General features: G+C 40.3%; 1 protein-coding gene across 2 annotated transcripts in view; it reads right to left on the bottom strand.

Moving 5' to 3' along the window:
* The window catches only part of IPCEF1 (interaction protein for cytohesin exchange factors 1), a 47,314-nt gene extending 33,139 nt beyond the window's left edge, over positions 1-14,175 (bottom strand). Inside the window, exons 1-3 of one of the 2 annotated variants that reach the window (XM_026845140.1) lie at positions 14,123-14,175; positions 8,067-8,103; positions 7,242-7,411 (exon numbers count right to left, since the gene is read on the bottom strand). In XM_026845140.1, coding sequence (XP_026700941.1) covers positions 7,242-7,411; positions 8,067-8,103; positions 14,123-14,146 — 231 coding nt within the window. In that variant the 5' untranslated portion in view covers positions 14,147-14,175. Of the gene's footprint in view, positions 1-7,241; positions 7,412-7,884; positions 7,981-8,066; positions 8,104-14,122 lie in introns of those variants that run through there. The other variant, XM_026845141.1, reaches the window with a different exon arrangement.
* Between the last annotated feature and the right edge of the window lie 5,798 nt (positions 14,176-19,973).

Below are 19,973 nucleotides of genomic sequence, written 5' to 3'. Positions count from 1 at the left end.
TGTCTGGATGTTACATACAATCTCAAAGGAGCATTTATTCCATTATACAGCATGTATGTTACACAGATGCATAACAGCAACATGCATGATATATGCATATTTGCAAAATACATGACTATAGCGATGGGAATTGAAAAGTGACCCAAAACGATCCAAGGCAGAGATGGACTGTCCCCCAGGTAACTGTAATGTGGATCATTTTGCAGGGTCACCTATGTACTCCTGTACATGAGCAAGGCAGAGGTGAGACCAGCTGCTCCCATGCCAGGAGGTGAAATGGTCAAGGGAACAGTCCCACACAGCTGAGCTCTGTTGTTAAACACTGTGAACCAGCCCTAAAGAGCTTCGGCCACCCTAAGAGCTATCACTCCCCCCAGTGAACCACCCCTAAAGAGCTATCACTCCCCCCAGAAATCTGCAGGCATGGTTCAGGAAGGTAGCAAAAGCCAGGCAGACATTTAAAGTGCACTGTTTAGATGTAGTCACTCCTTTCTGGACAGGTGAAGGTTTGCTGACCATTGGCATCTCTGTTTTGGGTCAGCTGCACTCTGTGTCAGAGAGTGGCTCCAGCAAAACTGAATTTACCAGTTAGCCTCAAATCCCTGTCCTTGCTGATGCCTGCAGCTGAAACACCTATCACTACATCTATCTATATTCACCCAGCCACAATAAGACTAGGAATCCTCCTAAGAGGAGCAATAATGGAGACAAAAGTTTGTAGCATGTAACATCAGGAAAAACTGTACTTTCCAAGATACAGAAAGTGTTCATTCCTGGACCACTTTTTTTTTTTGCTGCTCCCAGCTCTTATCCCTGGGCACATTAAAATTCTGAAGAAGTATAAAGCAGGTAAAATATACACAACAATTACAAAGACAGAGGATAAATGAAGATGACTGACAGCATCTCAAGTCGCATTATGCATGAATATGAAAAGACTATAAAAAGATGTTCATTGAGACAAGCCTTTGTGCTTTAACACTTTAATGCTTTGAAGTATGAATCTCTGAGAACAGAAATATGGATACAGAATAGATATTTCAGTGGGTGGGTTCCCCACATCTCTGCATATCTGTTCTTCAGTAAACAGTAAATCATGGCATAACCACTCCTGAAGTTATTCATAGTAGAGGTTTATATTTTGCATCTTCACCAGTAAATGGTTTTGCCTGCTCCAGCACAAAAAGAAACAAACAAAAAAACCCAAACAGTTCTTTCTTTCTTTCAGCACAGAAGAAAGAATGATGTTCATCAGCATCTGGGCTGAAAAAAAAATTTATTTTGCAACGTGGCTTCATTTGTACCAAAAAGTGCCTATTTGTTGTTGTGTGTTTTTAACTTTCTCTGATCATATTTGTATCTGTCAAACTTGTTTAGAGTCTGGCTTGGGGAGCTTTTGTTTCCATTCCACAGGTTGAAATTTAGTGAGACTAAACTTATTGACATAACAATTAAAGAAAAAAATGTTGCAAGATTTTTTTGAAGTCTTTTTTTTTTTAATGGATATTTCATTCAATTAGACTTTATGCTAGTATTTTCAACTCAAATCCATAGTCTATCAAAGACACAGGGATGAGCAAATGAGTAGGGGTGAGTAAAGGAGGAGCTCTATTCATGGGCTGCATTGTACTAAAGATAGAGAATTTACTATTCTGCATTTCTGTACCAGAAAGGGTGGTCACTTATTAGACAAGGTGCAGCAAGAACACTGAAATTCCTATTTGATTGCCAAGACCAGTCTAAGAATGCCAGAGACCAACTTCAGAAAAGCGGTTCATAAGGTATCAAAGCCATCATGACACACATTTCTGGATGAGAAACACATACAATGACAGTTGTTTCTCTGCAGTATGAATCAAGAAACCAAATTTTAAAAAAGATTCAAAAGACCCTGTGTGAAAGGATATACCCAGGTACCTACTCACCCATACCCCAATAAATCCAATCCTTGAGCTACATAAGCCACCAGGTGAGTGAGTGGGTGACTATGGTCTGGGGCAGGCTGAGCTTACATGTTACAAATGCAATCACAGCTCCGCCAGTTTTATCTACTGGTGCAGTAGCCATTGATCTAGACTGTATCCTATAAATTGCTTAGGGTGCTGCACAAGCACTCACGAGGAGATTAAATCCATGCAATGCCATTAGTTACTGTCTCTACTGTCAATGCATACACATATTTGATCATTTAGATTTTGCTTTGGACTAGCGAATTATCAGGACTCTGTAAGCCAGTGTGGGAACACTCACCTGGGGTGCTCCTATCCATGCAGAGATAGAACTTGGGCTTGTACCACTGACATATTCAATCAGGGTCTAAATTAGAGGAGTACTCTCTATACTGCTAATGACAATCGTTCTTTAAGTAATTTACATTTACTGGTTTTACAACAGAGAAATTTCCAGATTTCTTATGCAGTATTTTGTAAGTTCCAGTTGGTAAAAGATTATGTTCAGTGCATTCAGGTTCTATATTAATAATGTCAGTGATTTCACATTTATTCATTTATAAGAAAAGTTTAATGTTTCATTTTATGTATGAGTGAAAGTAAGGAGGATAGTGGTGTGATTATTTTAATGCACTATTGGTACACATCTCAGATGTGTCATCTGTATAACAGAAAATAAGGGATTGATGGGTACGTAGTTCCATAATTATCAGAAAAAAAGAAACCAAATCATAACAGTAAAACCTTATGAGTGTAATTACAGTCAGCAAATAGAATTCCAAATAAACACTAGGAACAGAACATGTGGAAGTCATCTTTTCAGTCATTCTTGGAATAAAAATGACATTTTAAATCATTAAAATTGTATAGAAGTCTTAAGTGTTTTCTCTTAAATGTTATCTTTAATGTGACTTCAAACATGCTATTATTTAACTCACACATTTCACTCAAACTTCCTTCAGATTTTATTGCAATTCTGTAAAATAGCCCTAAAAGACTCTGATTAAAAGAACCTTGACCTGTTTCCTATTTAATCAGGATGTTTAAAAGAATAAGCTGTTATCTTTTGTGGTTTTTATGCAGGTTAACCTAACACATAAATTCACACATTTTGCTATGTCAAATTGTAGGAAAATAATTTCAAAAGTAATAACAGTCTCAGCAAATGCTTGGGACAAAAGCATTTTTTCACAGAAAAGGCTTTTCACTCAAAAAAAAAAATCAAAAATATTTAGGAAACATAATGCATGAATACAATGAAGGAGGTTAAGGTCCTTTTTAGTTTGCCTCAATACATTCTCTAAAAGTTGTGTCTTTAGGAGATTTAGTAAATAATTTAATAGATCTTTTTCAGTATTTGAAATTAACATAGTGGTGCAGAAAGATTTTTTTTTATTAAATAGTGCTGTAAAGTCAAAATATCTAGATATTGCGGAACAGCTCCAATCTGCAATTCAGGTTACTCCTCATGGCTTCACCACAGTGTTTCATTGCTGCCCCCAAAAGACCCTGTGGATGCTGGAGGAGCAGTTTGGTCCTCAAGCATTTTCAGTCTTTTTTCTCTCTGCCAAGTATACCACTGTGGCAACCTACAGAACTGTGAATAATTTGTGTAAGATATCGGACCAGAGATCCACAAAGCCTTCAGCACAATCAGCCGACATCAGTGACTTTTTATCATTCATGTAAGCAGCTACTATAACTCAAAAGTGAAAGGTTTCCATTTTAAAAGACTGCAATTATACAGCTCCTGGCAAAGCTGTTGGAGTAAGGAACAATTTAAATGCAGTCAATGGGGGAAAAAAACCCCAAAGATAAATAGTGACAGTAGATCACAGCCTGCAACCCTTTGATTTTATATTTATATTTCTTTTCAGCTGAATCCCCATGACAACCATCGTTAACACATCTTGCTTCAACTCTACTTGGAAAACTAGATGAGCTATCCTAAAGGCCCACAAGACAGAGCCGTTTAGTGCTCTGTCACTTTCCAGCCAACACTATCCAACACAGTTGCAACAAAGCGCAAGGAGCCAGGAGCCTGGGATTACACGTGATGATTTTCCTACACAAGAGTACTGATTCCCTCCAGGCTTTCAGTATGAGAACTAAAACTGCTAAAGGGGCATGCAGCACCACACACTTTCCTCTTCAAACAGTTATCTTCAAGGCTGCTCCCTACAGAGAGCAGTACTTGAAAGAGAGAACCAAAGGTTAACAAAGAGCAGTTGTCCAAGGAGTCTGGTGAATGCACCCAGAAAGTCTGACTGCTCAGATCCATCTTCTGTGTTTCCTTTGCAAAACCAACCCTTCTGTGTTTCTACCTAGTCCAAACACCTTCCCCTCCCCAGGCTGGGGTCACGTCCATGCTGCAAACAAATGTTTACCTGTCTCATGTGATATCCATGTTTTATAAAAAGAGCAAGCATACATGGGAAAAGTTTTGAGGGGAGCCTACCCAAAACTGCTGAGACTACTGGAGCCCTTACTTCACTGTTCCCAGTACTTCAGCTAACCGGTTGAAAGCTAATTTGGATTTGACTGTGTGCTCTGTTTTGCTTTCAGTGAAGGAGAAGCTTGACTTGGGGTGTCTGGATCTGCCCTTGGTGACCCTTCCCAGAGTTTTATTATTTTCTTTTCTTTTGAGCTGTAGCTTTCACAACATATTTTATGTTAAATTGAAGGAACTATTGTCTGCAAATGTCACCACAAGGGTCTTATATCACCTCCCCCAACCTGCCTCATGTGAAAGACCCAGAACCAGAGTGGCTTGAAAGCAAATTAAATCAGAGCAACAGAAACATCCAGAGCTTCAGAGGTGCCTGAAGACAGACTTCACTGAGAACACAATGTCAGCTGAGATTACCTACCCAAATCTGGGACAATGCACATTCCTGTACAAATTCCACCCACTCCCTATTTTCTCCATCTCCATTAGAAAGAAAGGTTAGGTCCAGCACCCTGTTGCTATGCTACAGTTGCCAGTGTCTGGTTGATTGCAGTTTCCACATAGCCACGAACAAAACACGCTTTTTTCTCACTAGAAAGAAACTGGTCAGACAGAGCTATAGGCAGCCAGCGAGCGTCCACCAGTTCCTTTGGCCTCAGCCCTGCTCCTTCCTCCACTACCACCTTGTGCTTCAGCCTCTATAACAGGGGTCATCATGGAAAGCCTCAAGTATGTGAGGAGCAGGACTCTTCCTCTCTCAACACAACTGTGAACTTAAAATTGTGGTCTTGGATGCCCAGTTGGGACCAAGGATTAACTCCACTGAAGTCAGTGGAAGTTCAGGCAGAATTAAAGCCAAGCCAGATAGTAAAAAGAAATATCAAGCAAGCAAGTGAATATGTCACTGGTATTTCTGCTTACTCCTCAGAATAATTATTTTCTGATACTTCCCATGTCTAAAAGGCACATCAGCCATCCAGCTCACCTTTCTTAACGCTGCTTTGCCAGAAGTACAACTGCAATCACTAATTTAGAACAGGCAGTGTTAATAAGGGTTTGCAGGGTATTTATGCCACTGATGACTATCTGTCAGGCCATGTCTTTCAAGTAGAGATATTGTAAGCACTGGGAAAACAAAGCCTTTTGTTTATCTTTTTTTCCTAGTTATCTTATTTCTTTCTCTTTTCTCTTTCTCTCATGCATGTATTTGACTTGGTCTTGAAAGAAAGCTAAATCAGACTACCACAACACCACAAAAAACAACAACCCAAGACCAGCAGAGTTATTTTCACTTTTCCCCCCAAAAAAAGAATAGCTAATACCATATTTAAATGTCATTTTTTTTAATCCTGTTAAAAAACCTGCAATTGAAGGGAGAATATGAAATACTCTTTATATGAATAAAGTTTTGTTTAGAGTTTTGGGGTTAGGTGGGTTTTTTTTATGGTTTAAATTATTTTGTTTGTACCTTGAAAGAGCAATTATTTTTAATGGGGATTACTGCAATAGAAATAAACAAGTGGAAACAACCTTGCATTTGATTTCTTAAAATGCTCTAAGAATTAATAAGTGTTCCTTTAATCTCTCATCTTTTCCCAGGCATGGGACATGCTGATTTCCAGAGCAGTCTGTTTGCATTTAGGAAACTTGATGCCTGTTCACAATTTGACACTAAAGGTGCTGAGTTTCAACGTATGTTGTTGCTAACATCCCCATATCATCTGCATACCCCAATTCTGGGCTCCGTCATTCCATCACTTGAACATGATAGGAGCTTTCTTAGAGGCAGCAGTGCAAGAGAGCAAAGTGAAGGGAATAATTATGTCTGAAACTTCCGATGATGGGCAAGACACCCTCTTTGCCCAATCAAGACAAGCTGTAGCAAACAGCCTAGAGTAAAACCAACTGTTCCCTAGGACTCTGCCATAACCTTTCATTAAAAGAATTACTCCGAGTTTCTCACCATGTCTTCCCTCACCACTACTTGTTCAGATTTTAATTCCTAGTTCTTCAGCTGATTACAGGAATTCAGGGCCTGCTGTTCTTTGTCTCTGTTTCCCACTCACACTGTAAGTGGAGTAGGCTACTTGGGCTGGACTGCCTGGAAAAGAAACACTATCTATATTGGTTGTTCTGAGAGTTCATCCTCTGAAAAGAAAGCTGGACCTTGAATTCAAAACACCGAGTTCTCCTGCAGATTTGACTGCAAGCATTGACTCATCAGAGCAGGAAGTTAATAATCAGCAGAATGTGAAAACCTTTAATCACAATGCTCTGGATGAGACATCAGCAAGACCAGGAGTAAAAATATCACCAACTGGCAGTTCTCATACCTGCAACCCTACCAGTGCAAACTGAGGAAAAAAAAGAATAAATTAAAAAAAAAAAGTCCAAAAAGCAAACCAATAAACTAATTAATGTCAGTGAGGAAGAGGATAGAGAGAGAAGCAGGAGAGACTTCTGAAAATTAAACTAATTAGAAGTGAAGAAGCGTTACTGGTTTGGGTCTTGATAGCGAGTGTCTGCAAACTGCCCATGCCAGGAAAACATTTCCCAAATTCAAATGCCACCAGTGCCTGCAAAGAGCAGCTCTTTAAAGGGCAGAACAGACAGCAAGTTAACATTTTACAAGCACTTCCTAAACTAGAAAACACATAGTTTTCTGCATGTTTCACATTCACATAGACATTTCCCAGATTACCAGAAATGTCAGGGCTGAGAAATAAACCCAGTCATTTGTAGGTCTCCAGAGTGCATTTAAATTGTGACCCCATCTCCCCTTCTCTCAGTCTCAGCAGATGCTGTTTGTCCAGCACCCAGAGCTGGATGGACACTGTACTCACCAGCTGACTGCTGTACCAATACAGCGATGACTCCTTCAGCACACACCAGAACTTTTTCCATTTGTTGCCAATGAAAGCTCCTTTTTCCTTCTTTTTGTAGAGCCATCCTTGACAATCGGCTTGCCCCAGCTCTTTACACGATATCCTCCGTCGGCTCATTATAAAGAACCCTGTGCCATTAAAAATACAGTGTTCTGCTTGTTTAAAAGTGCATTACCAGGAAAGATGTTCCTGCTAATTAAAGATATTAACCTTACTTAGCAATCTCAGCAAGCCATCCAAGCATATTTTAAAATATACTTAGAAGTCATTCAGTTTTATAATGGCTGTGGCAGTAACACACATTCATTTGAAAGGCATTCTGATGTGCAGAAACAAAATAGTAAGCTATAGATAATGCAGACACTAATTATTGCTAAGATAACCATATACAAGTTTTTGTAAATTAAAAATACATCCTTTGATCCTTTTAAGAGAAGCACGCATATATTTCCCTTGACACAGATGCACTGAAAAGAATATATCTATTTAAGTCAGCTAGAGAAAACTATTATGCCAAGTACATGAAAACCGCTAGTGTGTGTGTATGTGCAGGCAGCTGATTCCACCTCACTGATTTCCAGCTTCGATTCAATTAACATACCACAAGGATTTAGTCCAAAGGAGCAGCCCGTTGTCATTTTTCTCAGAATCAGTGGAGTTAAAAAGCAGCCTTCCACCAGCTGAGTAGCAGTGTAAAATCCTCACCCTCCCAAGAATAAGACATACTAAGAAAATAACAAAAGAGGAACCCAGAAGAGACAAGAAAAAACAATCTCTCATTACCTTGACTTTTCTTTTTTGTCTTCTGACGCAAGGGAACCTGTAAGAAATGCAGGAAGGAAAGAAAAGAGGAAATTTCAGATTGTGTTGCAACATTTGTGTAGAAAGGGGAGGGGGAAGCTAGAGAAGGACGTGGTGGTGATGCTGGTGGTATATGCAGGATGGAAACGCATAACCCACTCACTGCTGAAGGGACGTTAGTAGCTGAAGCATAAAACGTGTTAATTAAAATTGATGTATATCTAGTTGAGCAAGAGCAAACGTAACTATATTATACATGTGTGTGTCTACTAGTGCTTCCTGTTTCACACCCACAGGCAGCTTCTATTTTGCTACTGTGTTTGCCTGAATTGTATTCTGTGTTCAGAAGTTAAAAAATAGAAGTTAAGACTCCAACATTTTAATGTTTCATTAGACTCCACGAGGGGGATTTACAAACGTGGGGAGATGAAAAATACATGCCAGGTGTCTGATTGTCCTTTAGCTCATTCTAAGAAATTCTGAAAAATAAAAAAAAAAATTGATTTTGCCTTCCTCTTTTTTTTTATTTAGTGCTGAGAATGTATTTCCCTCTATATAAGAATTTTATAATACTTTTTTAACAAAAAAATGATAACCATACAAACCCAGCAGAATATCCAAACTGTAAAACATAAATATGCCAGAAGTTTGCCATGCCATATATGACAGTTTTAGTCACGTCAAAAATAACAGAATTGAAGTACATTTACTCATTTTCAGTCTGTATATTTCAACCCACATAAACACATAGAAAATGAAACTAAAACAGAAGACCACAGGCTAAAAAAGAGGTCATTAGAAATGTAAAGTCTGGCTTTTGAAGTAAATTATCCCCAGACATGCTGTTTGGTCACACGATTGTGGACAAAGCACCTGACTTCTCTTCGCCTCAACCTTTCCATCTCTAGCATGGGAACAAAAGCATTTACCTTTTTCTATTTTTAGGAAGGATTTGAAGCCTCTGGCTGACAAATGCTGGATAAAGTGACATATGATTTAATATGCTGGCCACAACGTTGCTATGCAAAGCTGGTAGCTACCTGATCCGCTGCAGAGCTACGCTATGAACATCCCTAATGCAGCCCCTCTGCCTAGCCAGCCAGCTTTTCAGAGAAATAAAACCCCACTTCATCTTATTCTTGAAGGATTTGATTACTTTTCTCATAGGCGAACTAAAGGTGAGTAAAGCTGCACCATCTGGAAACAGTAACAGAAGAGACCACTGCCAGTATTGACGAGAGCTAGAACTTTCTTTAACCAGTGATCTTTGCAGCATGTATCACAGAGCAGAACTGCATATCGCTTATCTGATGCCTCTTTGAGATGACCTGAGAAACACACTTGTGGGAGGCCTTACCAGGAATGAATAATCCCAGACTCCTGCTTAATCATCACGTATTCTTTTTCCCTTTTTCTTTTTTTTCTTTTTTTTTTTTTTTTAATTTAATTCTACCACTGCCTTCTCTCAGCCTATTCTCCATGACAACAGACAAAGAAAAGCAATGAGAAAACACATCAGCTCTATTGGAGGCTTTGCTATTTCCCCATCCTATATGGGCCACCTTTTGTGTCTTGATTGCAAAGAAAGTAATGCCCTATTTGGGACACATGGAAACAATATATGGCCTCAGTGAATCAATGGGTCACACAGTCACACTAATTACTTTCCTTTAGAGCTACCCAAAGTGATATTAAGAAAAACAAATATGAATCAGCTGTCCTTCCACAAAAACTATGTAGTGGGGCAATGTCACAACTTTGCCATGACACTACAGTGGGGTCATTTCATCTTTACCCAACACCAAGTAGTACAACAAGAGCAGCACTACTGAGACAGGATGTGGCTCTCTAAACAACCGAGGAAGAAGTAGATCTTTCCACTAACCTTATTTATGATCTAAAGCAAAATAATACGGTTTATGGCTTATCTGTCAAGAAAAGGTTAATATCCATATTATGTAAATCATCTGTAAGAGCCTGCTTCATATACAGATGGATGAAAAGATTGATTACCTAGTAAGAGCTCAGGGTAACAAAAAGAATTTACAAATGTGCATTTATTATTCTGCAGTAATGATAGTATCTTGCTGCAATTTGACAGGGGTGATGAATCCCCATCTCTTCATATTTTGTGGGAGGAGTTGCGAAATGAATGGGGGATGGAAGGGCAGTTTACCCAGCCAGCACTGCATTTAGTTTGCCTGGATAAAATCAGTGATAAATCCTTAACAAAATCATTGCTGAGTGAGATTTTGTGAATTAAGGTACATCTCTGGATTTCATTCCCAGTATTCCTGAAAGCTGAATTAAATTTTCAATAAATTAATCTTAAACCTGGAATTCAACAACTTAAGTAGTTTTTAGTGCTGTTCAGAAGCCCAGCATCATCTTATTAAAAATATCTGTTTTGCTCTGTGCAAGAGTAATTTCTAATCCTAGACTGCAACAATGAAATCTGGTGTTATGCACAAAACTGCCTTCCCAAATGTTGCGGATTTATAAAGAAGCAAAAACAACCTCTTTCTCCAAAGCACCAGTGTTTGAAGTCAAATATCTTATGAAATAAGCAAACACTTTGCAGTAAAACTGTTTTCATCTTAAACCAATAGAAAACCTATATATAAACGAATCTATCACAAAATTCATAAAATGCTTCACCAGCAGGATTTGGATTCAGTTTTCCATGAGAATACAACACACTAGCAAGTCTCCAGTGGCAAACCTTTCCTCAAGAAGTAAATTAAAGTTTCCTCCTTCAAAAACTGGCTTAGAGTCAACAATCTTTCATTTCAGTGAACCCGAGTGAAAATTGATTAAGAGATACTTTAAAGTTTCACCTCTAACGGTGACATTAACACCAGTGCAAAACAAAGAGAAAACTGTGGAAGGCAGAGTTATTACCAGTAAAGCCAATGGTACCAACCAGTGGCATAACAGCAGTTTCAGACGTCAAGGTACTGTAACTACCAGACATAATCACTGAAACTATCTGAAACTGAATCAGATGTCATGATTTTACTATGCTTCTGATAATGGTGGATGTTTCTCTATAAATCTGTTTCCTGATGGCAAATTATTTATTTCATTATCACATGTTCAACTGAAAAACAAACCAAAAAATATCAAACCTCTTTCTATCTCTTGTTGTTACCAGGGAAAATCCAAGAGCAATAAACCTCAGAAAGCTCCAAAATTAATGCAAAACATTACAGTTATTTGCAACTTTAGGAGGGTCATCATTTTTGCACAAGGCTGGCAATAGAGGGTAGGTTTTAATCTTTTCAGGTAGGTTTTGGTTTACTCATCAGTTTACTGAGACCTGAACAGGATGAGATAGTGATTCTGCAGGACAACGTAGACTTCAAGTTTGCTATCCATTATTCCTCCACTTGGCAAATACACCCATGAGCCAATTGCAAAGGGAGCTGCACAACTAGCGCTGTTCACAATGACTGCTATGCCAGGTAGGCTCCACCAATGAGCAAAAACATATGAGAGAAGTGATAACTTCAGTAAAAGACTTCTGTCAGTTTAGAGATCCTGTTTTTTTCACGGATTGACAGTATAGTTGAGCTTGGAAGGGACTTCTGGAGGTCATATGGTTCAACCCCCCCAACGCAAACAAGGACACCTACCACGTCCAGACAGCTTTTAAATATCTCCAGGGATGGAAACTCCACAGCCTCTCTGGGCAACCTGTGCCAGTGCTCAGTCACCCTCACAGTAAAAAAACGTTCCCTGATGTTCAGAGGGAACCTCCTGTGTTTCAGTTTGTGCCAAGTGCCTCTGGTCCTGTGTCACTGGACACCACTGAAAAGAGCCTGGCTCTGTCTTCTTTGCACCCTCTCTTCAGGTACTTATATGCATTAATAAGATCCCACTGAGACTGTCCTCCAAGCTAAACAGTCCCAGCTCACTCACTCTTTCCTCATATATTAGATGTTCCGGTGCCTTAGTTATCCTTGTGGCCTTTCACTGGACTCTCTCCAGTATATCCATATCTCTCTTGTACTGGGGAGCCCAGAAGTGGACACAGTGCTTCACGTATCACCTCACCAGTGCTGAATAAAGGGGAAAGATCACCTGCCTTGACCTGCTGGCAATACTGTGTCTAATGCTCCAAGGATACCATTTGCCTTCTTTGCAGCGAGGGCATTTTGCTGGCTCGTGTTCAACTTGATGTCCACCAAGCAAGACTCCCAAGTCCTTTCCTGCAAATCTGCTTTCCATCTGGGTGGCCCCCAGCATATACTGGTTTCTTCTGTCAATATCATTTGTGCTCATAGGGAATAACAGTAGGGGGTAGAAGTCAGAAGGCTGGACAAGCTTTGGCAGTCCCTCCATAACATCCTGGATTCGGGCCCCTGCCAGGCAGCAAACCTCTCTAGATAGTTGGTCAGGCCTACAGACAGGTGACTCTGGCCCCCACAGTGGGGAGTCACCCACTGTGTTTACTCACCGTTTGCTCCTGGTAGCCTTGCATGGTTTATGGTTAGATGAACCAGGTCCTTTTCTAGTAGGCACTTCTGGCTCCTCTTCAGTTTGAGGGCAGTCAACCTATATTGCAGTTGCAAGTTCTTAGGTGGGGCAGAAGCCTTCCTCTTGGTACTAGAAGTCATCAGCTTCCATCCTTCCCCTTCTCCAGAGGTTTTGCTTACTTTGGTAGTGGGGGTAGACACTGCCTGCTTCTCCACTGCAGGTGGGGACTGACGTTTTAAAGCTGTTGTGTGTCAGAGGAGACTTTACCTATCTCCCTTTCATTTTTTTCTGATGCTGTGCAGCCTGCTCACTTCCTCCCATTTCTTCTCCACTTGCTAGCACAGCTTCTTCAAGATGGGGCACCTCCTAAAGGGCAGAGGGCCATCTCTCCCAGCCTCAGAGAGAGGTCTCAGGCTAGGACTCTGAGAACCTGCATTCTGGGACTCTGAGGGCTCTGTCTGCCTTCTAAAACTGAGTCTGTGTGGAAACATCTGCCCTAGAAGGGGCAGCTGCTCCCACATCCATTGGCAAAATTGCCCTGTTATTACCATGTCTAAGACTGTTACAGCAGCACAGTTTCAACTGTAGCTCCCTTACTTTGCTCCTTAACACCCTGATGCACAAACTGCTTGGTCTGTTGGCTACCCTCTGGGGCTGGCTCTTAGACAGTTTCCTCCTGAGCACCAGTTAAAAGGGTGCTTGACCCTCCCTAATCAGAGGCTTCAGGCACCCTGGGTCAGGGGCAGCTATCATAATCATTAAAAGCTGCTAGAGCTTCCTCAGCTCACACCCTTGTGGCTCCCCTTACCTTGTTCTTGCCTGACAACAAGGATTTGCAGGTATGTAGCACGGGGGCTACATGTTTCCAACTTCCTTTCCAGATGGGTGACTTTGAGAAATCATCTCTGCTAACCAAACTCAGATGGGCAGCATCTCCCTGGGGAGCTGCTAAGAACAGTCAAGGATCACACCAAAGGATGCTTCTGCCCAGATACCGAGGGGCTTGCAGCCTGTAAACTCCCCAGGAGAAAAAAAATGGATGAAATAGGTGTATGAGGCTGTTTTAGGGGAAAGAAAAAAACTGTTCTAAAAGCAAAAGCAGGGGCATTGGGCTAATACTGAAGACCAGACTTCATGTCTCATGAAGTTCACCTCACAATGCATGAGTCTGAAAAGGTACCAAAGAAAATTGTGATTGACAGTTCATCTTCTACAGAGCTGTACTTTCCTTAGGCTTCTCAAGAGTTAGAGAGATGCGTGGCTAACAAAATCCTTTGCTAAGATCATGTATCCTAAATTACTGCTTTTTCTATCTATTGAGGGATAGAACTTGGAAGTGAGGGCACACTTGGCATTAGGCCCATACAATAGACTTCATTTTGCCTTAGAGCAAAACTAGGGCAGGCCTGTAGCAGTCTCACCACTTGACTTGGCCTATAAGCAAGATTTTGTTTGGATATTGATGTTGTCCGCAGTCTTCTACGATCATGAGGACAGAACCCCAACACACCACCTCTTCAGCTGATGAGTAATTCTGGCATAACTTCAATTATACTTACAAGAGCATTGCCATCAGTTTCCATGAATGGTTTCAAAGCTTAGCAGGAAATCTGTAAAAAGATAAAGTTTTTGTTACTTAAGTTCTGTATTATATTTTCATATTAATATGAGTCTTGGCAGTAGAGTAAAAAAATGTGTTAATATGCTTTGACCTGCCAACTTTACCCTCCCCACTCCACACATCCCCACAAAAAAAATCCCAAAACTTTTCCAAAGATAAAACTATGTTATGTGAACTGATTTGCCTGATTTAGAAGTCAACCATAAGGAACACTAACTCGAAGTTGTCCAAGGTTTTCAATGAAATAAACAGAATAAAGCATGTGGATATAGTCAGAGGGTTGCTTATTGTTTGGTTTGGTTTGGGGGCTGGGTGGGTTTTTGTGTTTGCTTTTTTTTTTTTTTTTTTTTTAGGAAATGCATGGAGAATAAATAGATAAGTAAAACTGGGGGTTGTTTGAGTTTGGGGGGTTTTTTTTGTTCATTTTGGTTTTTACTTTGAAAGAAGTCTATAAAATTGTGATTTCCGCTTTGCTGAGTTATTCCTAGTGTTTCCTGGGAACTCTAATTAAGTAATCTGCTGGCTCTCTTGAATGGGATGAGATCTCATACTGGACTGCCCATTTTATAATGAATTGCAATTTTCCATTCTGGAGAGCAAAATCTGTGCAGTCCAACAGTAGACGCTAGGGTATTTTTAAAAAAAGGTACACAGCGTAGTTATCCATTCAGGTGTCAGTTCAGGTGATTTCATTTGGTATACACAACCAATAGTCAACTCTCTGCATGATTTTCCTTAGTCTGGTAGAATGGATACATGACAAAATAATTAGTGCAGTATACAAGATGAAGGAGAACATACCAACTTTTTAGTGTCAGCAAAGTTCCTACAAAACTCACACCTCTGCCTATGAAAAAATCATAGAGTGAAATGGGAGAGGATACAAGACTCTGCTGTAGTGAGCATGAAAGGATTTCCAGAAATAGAGCAACACTTCAGAATAATTTCTAACAAGAACTTGTTCCTGTTACTAGAACCAGTAATTTAAGATATGTGCCATTTCTCATACATAATATTTGTTTTAGTTTGAAAATAAAATCTTAAAACAGAAAATAAAAACCCACCTACCGGCTTCCAGCAATTTCAAACCAAAAATAGAAAGTCAAACAAATACACATTTTTCTGGCTCCCAACTGTTTCTGTTCAAAAATAGAAAAAAGCATTTTCTATAAGTGGCTCAAATAGAAGTAATATCATGATGAGGAGAAATGTTACGGCAAATAATTTCAAGGATGTTTGGAAATCATAGCTAGTATAAACAAGCAGAGGAAACACCTTTAGTTATACAAGCAAATTAACATCAGGCCTTAAATACTGAGCCAGAAAACAAGGGAATAACCGTCCAAATTACAGTCATTATTGTGACATGTGGCCTTTTTCCTGTCATTTCTTCATTTCATGCGTGCTTTGGGTTTGGGGAGGGTGGGGTGTAATTATATGAACTGCACAGATTTGAATCAGTCATGGTACCAGGAGCAAGAGGAGAAGTGTTAGTTAACTGGCAAGGAAACGTTTCCGCCTGTGTGCTTTGTGCCAGAGGAGTTGAAATGGATTTCAGCAGAACCTTCTCAGTGACTTTAACTCAGACTTTTGTTTAGTCTCCAGAAACTGGATAAGCAATCTTTGAGCCAGCATCCAATTTTCAAAAGCAGCATTGACTTCTGTCTCATTCCAGTTAAGAGTATAATTTATTATTCCATGTGTAAAGATATTTTTTTCAAATTGCATGTTCACTGCAGAAATAACTCTCCTACAACATAACCTGAGTTTATTTCTCCTAAGTAAACCCAACCTGAGTGAGATTAGTTACACTGTGAAACAGCATTAGGATTTCTATGTCCGTTCAAGTGTATTCAACTGTTGCAAACCCAACATTTCAGAAGGGCATAACCTGTTTATCTCTGCACTACAGTAAAATAAGTGTTTCCTTTCAATTTTCTGCAGGTGCACTGTGGAAAAACCATCTATCCTTTCTAAAAAGACAGGTGAACCAGGAGAAGGAGGCCAGGATAAATAAGGCCACTCAAGCAGAGCTAGTCTGTACCCACCTTTACCGGATGGTCCAGCATATATCTGCAGGGGCTGTCTCTGGGAACCGTAGGCTTCCACCCCCCAGTATTGCCCTCCCGCAGGCTGCAGTTAGCATCCCCTGCTGAGCTGTGCCCCTCGTGTGACGGTAGGTGGTCATACAAGGGCAGCCCAGGACTGGCATTTTTTTCTGGCAGAAGAGCTTTCCAGCCCACAAAAGCTACACCTGAACTTGGGAGCTTGGCAAGCCAGCGAGAGGTTAGTAGGAGACAACACTTGAGTTCCTACCACCAGGAGAGTGTCCTGATTCCTAACTGGAACAGCTGCAGCAGGAGAAGCCTTGGCCCAGACCATTTCATAGCACTCAGGGTGCCATATTACAGACCAGAGACACCCGTGTGTGTATCCTTGTCCTTAGGTGGACGTTGAATTTGAAGTGGGGTGTCAGCCCCAAAGGTGTACCCTAAGCACAAATGTGAGGGATTCCAGTCCTCATCCTAAGTCTCTCCATTTGCAACGAGGTAAGCTCTAGTAACAGAAGGAGAGGAAAACCCTCCAGCCTACGGATTAAGGCACCCACATTGAAAACGTACCAGGATTGCAGTCTGCTGCAATGAATGTTCAATTCACTAAAACCGCAAAGTGGAACAAACCAAAGAGAGAAAATAAAACCAGGGACAGTGAAGCCTCTTCCACTTCAAATGGCTTTACAAAGGAGCAAACAGACTTGAATGCCTCACTTCCTGGAGGATAAAAACTGCTAGATCTACTAGACAAAAGCAAAAGGGGATGGATTTACATTATCAGTTTGTAAACGTTACCTACATTTCTTTGACTTTTCTTAGAGGTGCCCAAAACAACTAATTTAATTTCAGTCTGAATTGAATATATGTCAAATGTGGTTTCGGCTAAAAAATTTCTAATTCAAGTTTCTGAGGGTTTTTAATTTTGATTTAACAACTGAACACTAAATATCAGTTTGCATAGCTTTATTAGTCCCATTTCACTCCTGCTCTTTCAAGAAGAGTAGTAAACAAGTAGGTACATGAGTAATAGCTGATGCAATAAATGTGGAAACACAGCAAGTGACTTATCAGAAATATCTTGCAATCATTTCCATTTGACTACATCATCTCCTCTGAAAGAAATAGAAATATCTCTGTTAAAGATCAAAGGCAATGTTAAAGGTGGAAAAAGGGGAAAAAAAAACCAATGAGGTTCCAATGATTCTAATTGCAAAAAGCAATCCTAATTGATTAGTAATATTTCTCTTGTGGAAGTCAAAATTCACAAGGCCTGACACTGTCTCTTAGCAGTTACAAGCTACAGTGAGTACATTGATCTGCATTGATATTGGTATAAGCCTGCCAGACATGCCTTCCAGGCATGCCTCAGATGACATCCAGAGTGGGCATATGCCTTCCTGCTTCTGAGCAAAAATATTTGAGATTTGTAACATGATTTGTAACATGACTAAAACTATTTGTGTTGCAGAGGCACCCAAAATATGCATAGCTCAGTTCCTGTTCAGATGGCATTGACGCAGACTACTCAGAAAAAAAGAATTCTGCTCTACCAAGCACCTAGTCAGGGCTGTAGGACAACCTGGAAAATAAACTTTTTGCCTTCTGTTTACATTTCTCACACTGGTCACCAGCTTTGACTTCTCCACTTGCTTTCTGTTTACTTGGCTGCCCTACAGTAGGCAGTGAATTGAGTCGATATGAAACTAATGATAGCGCTACAAAGATTTCTCTTAAAAAAAAAAAAAAAATCAATTATTCAATCACATATCTCACAACAAGAATTAGGAATATTATTGCCCCAACTTATAGCAGTGCTTGAAGCACTGTCCTATGTCAAGGAGACAGCCTCCCATAAGAGTCCTAAACTACCACATTACCTCTAACTGGGGTTCTTGAAACAATGCAGGGGGGGAAAAATCACAATTATTGTAAGCTCATAATTGTCCTTTGGGTTACTAGAGATCAATTTAATACGACAGAACCTTACCATTAGCTACTAATTAATCGGATAGATTTGGTTATTTAACTGGTTCATTAGCTATCTAAACTGGCTATCTTATTTGTACAAGCAGTTTCTTCATCTTCAGATTTTCTCTCATTTACTGGCTCACCAGGAAAGTTGGATATTAAGCTGGTGCTTTGCCACAGGGCAATGACAAACAAGTATTAAGCCACTTGTCACAAAACTTGGTGGGTTGTCCCACCCCAGTTAAGTGGTGTCCTACCCACCTTGGTCCCCATGACTTCATGTTTCCAACTGCAAATTAAACTACAGATTCACCATTAACACTGGAAACAAGTCAATTAAAGCATACCTTCAGCTTTGACCACAATGGATAAATTTAAGCTTGTTTCTTGTAATTTTTATTTAAATTACTCTTTGAAAAGCCAAAAGGGTTCTTATCACAGGCTTAGCAGCAAGAAACTGCATTTGTCACATAATACCATTAGTTATAACCTTATTTTCAAATGTATTGGAAATTTCTCAATCTCCTCACCTGTAAGCATTTCAAAAAGACAACTTTGACTCCATTTGGGAGAGGGCCAGCAAAAACAAAGTTCACTGCTCCTGTCTTGGAGACAGAAAGGGTCTGGAGATATTGCCCTGCTTGGATCACAGGCAGGCCCTGTCAGTCCAGCCGGGAAGCCCAAGAGTGGCAGGTTACAGGCATTGACAGCTCTGAGCATGCAGTTGCAAGAGCCCACACTCACTGCCTTCGGGGGTAGAGGCGCTGGAAAGAAAGAAGAGGTTCAGCAAGTAGAGAGATGTTCCAGCTGCCTGTGTGGCCTCACAGACAAAACCAAGGAATGCAAATGGCATGCTTAGTGTAGTGTGTCTGCCCCAAGTGTGAGTTTGCATGCAGACTCCCTATAGTGTTGAGCTGATTCCTAGTGCTGTTAATGTTTGAAGGCCAAGGAAGGGTTTGCAGAAACATTAAATGCAATACTGCAATCACTACTGCCTCCTAGATGGCTCTTTTGCTGTGGCGGGCAATAAAAGCTGGCAAAGTTAAGTTGGCTGTGAAAATGAATGAAGAGTTAGTGCAGTTAGGGGATAAGGAAACACTCCAGGGCTAAAGAAGCACTTCCCTGCTGTTCTGCTCTCTTCCAAAGATGCATGGTTATTTGCTATCCCAAAAGATGAAACACAGAGGGGAGGCTGGAAGAAAAGCCCTCCTGAGACAACAATCTAAGGGTTTTCTCTTGAAGCAAGTTCCTTACAAAAAGATATAAATGAGGGGAGAGGGAGCATCGTTCCCTCCTGTGTTTTTTCAGATCAGCCATTCAGCAGTTTTGAGGGAACACTACAAGGTCCAGCACCTAAAGAGAGAACAACAGGGTTGTGTTTCCCCAGCACAAAGGCACAGAACTGCTGCACTAATCATAAATGTAGATCATAGCAGTGACAGAAAGGTGAGACATCCTCACTAGAAGGCTGTTCTGACAAACATTTGCTGTCAAGGAAAAACAGAAAGTTTTGTGCATCCAATGGAAGGTAAAAGTTGAAAAAATTAGTCACAGTGGTAAGCCACTGCAAAACATTTTGCAAATTTGAAGGCCAGGGTTCAGAGTCAAAACGAATGAGAAAAGGTATTGCCATCAAAATGAAACAGATTTTCTAGTTGGGAAAATAAGACTAATGAAAAAAAAATTCTGCTATATATTGATGACACAGTGAGACTGCTTGGTACACCCCATCTTCCAGCTCTGCTCCCATATCATTTCAAGAACAAA

Source organism: Athene cunicularia (genome assembly GCF_003259725.1).
Source record: "Athene cunicularia isolate RWA chromosome 3 unlocalized genomic scaffold, athCun1 chr3_part1, whole genome shotgun sequence".
NCBI lineage: Eukaryota > Metazoa > Chordata > Aves > Strigiformes > Strigidae > Athene > Athene cunicularia.
Note: the sequence above shows the minus strand (reverse complement) of the source record. Positions and strands in the feature narration are given on the sequence as shown.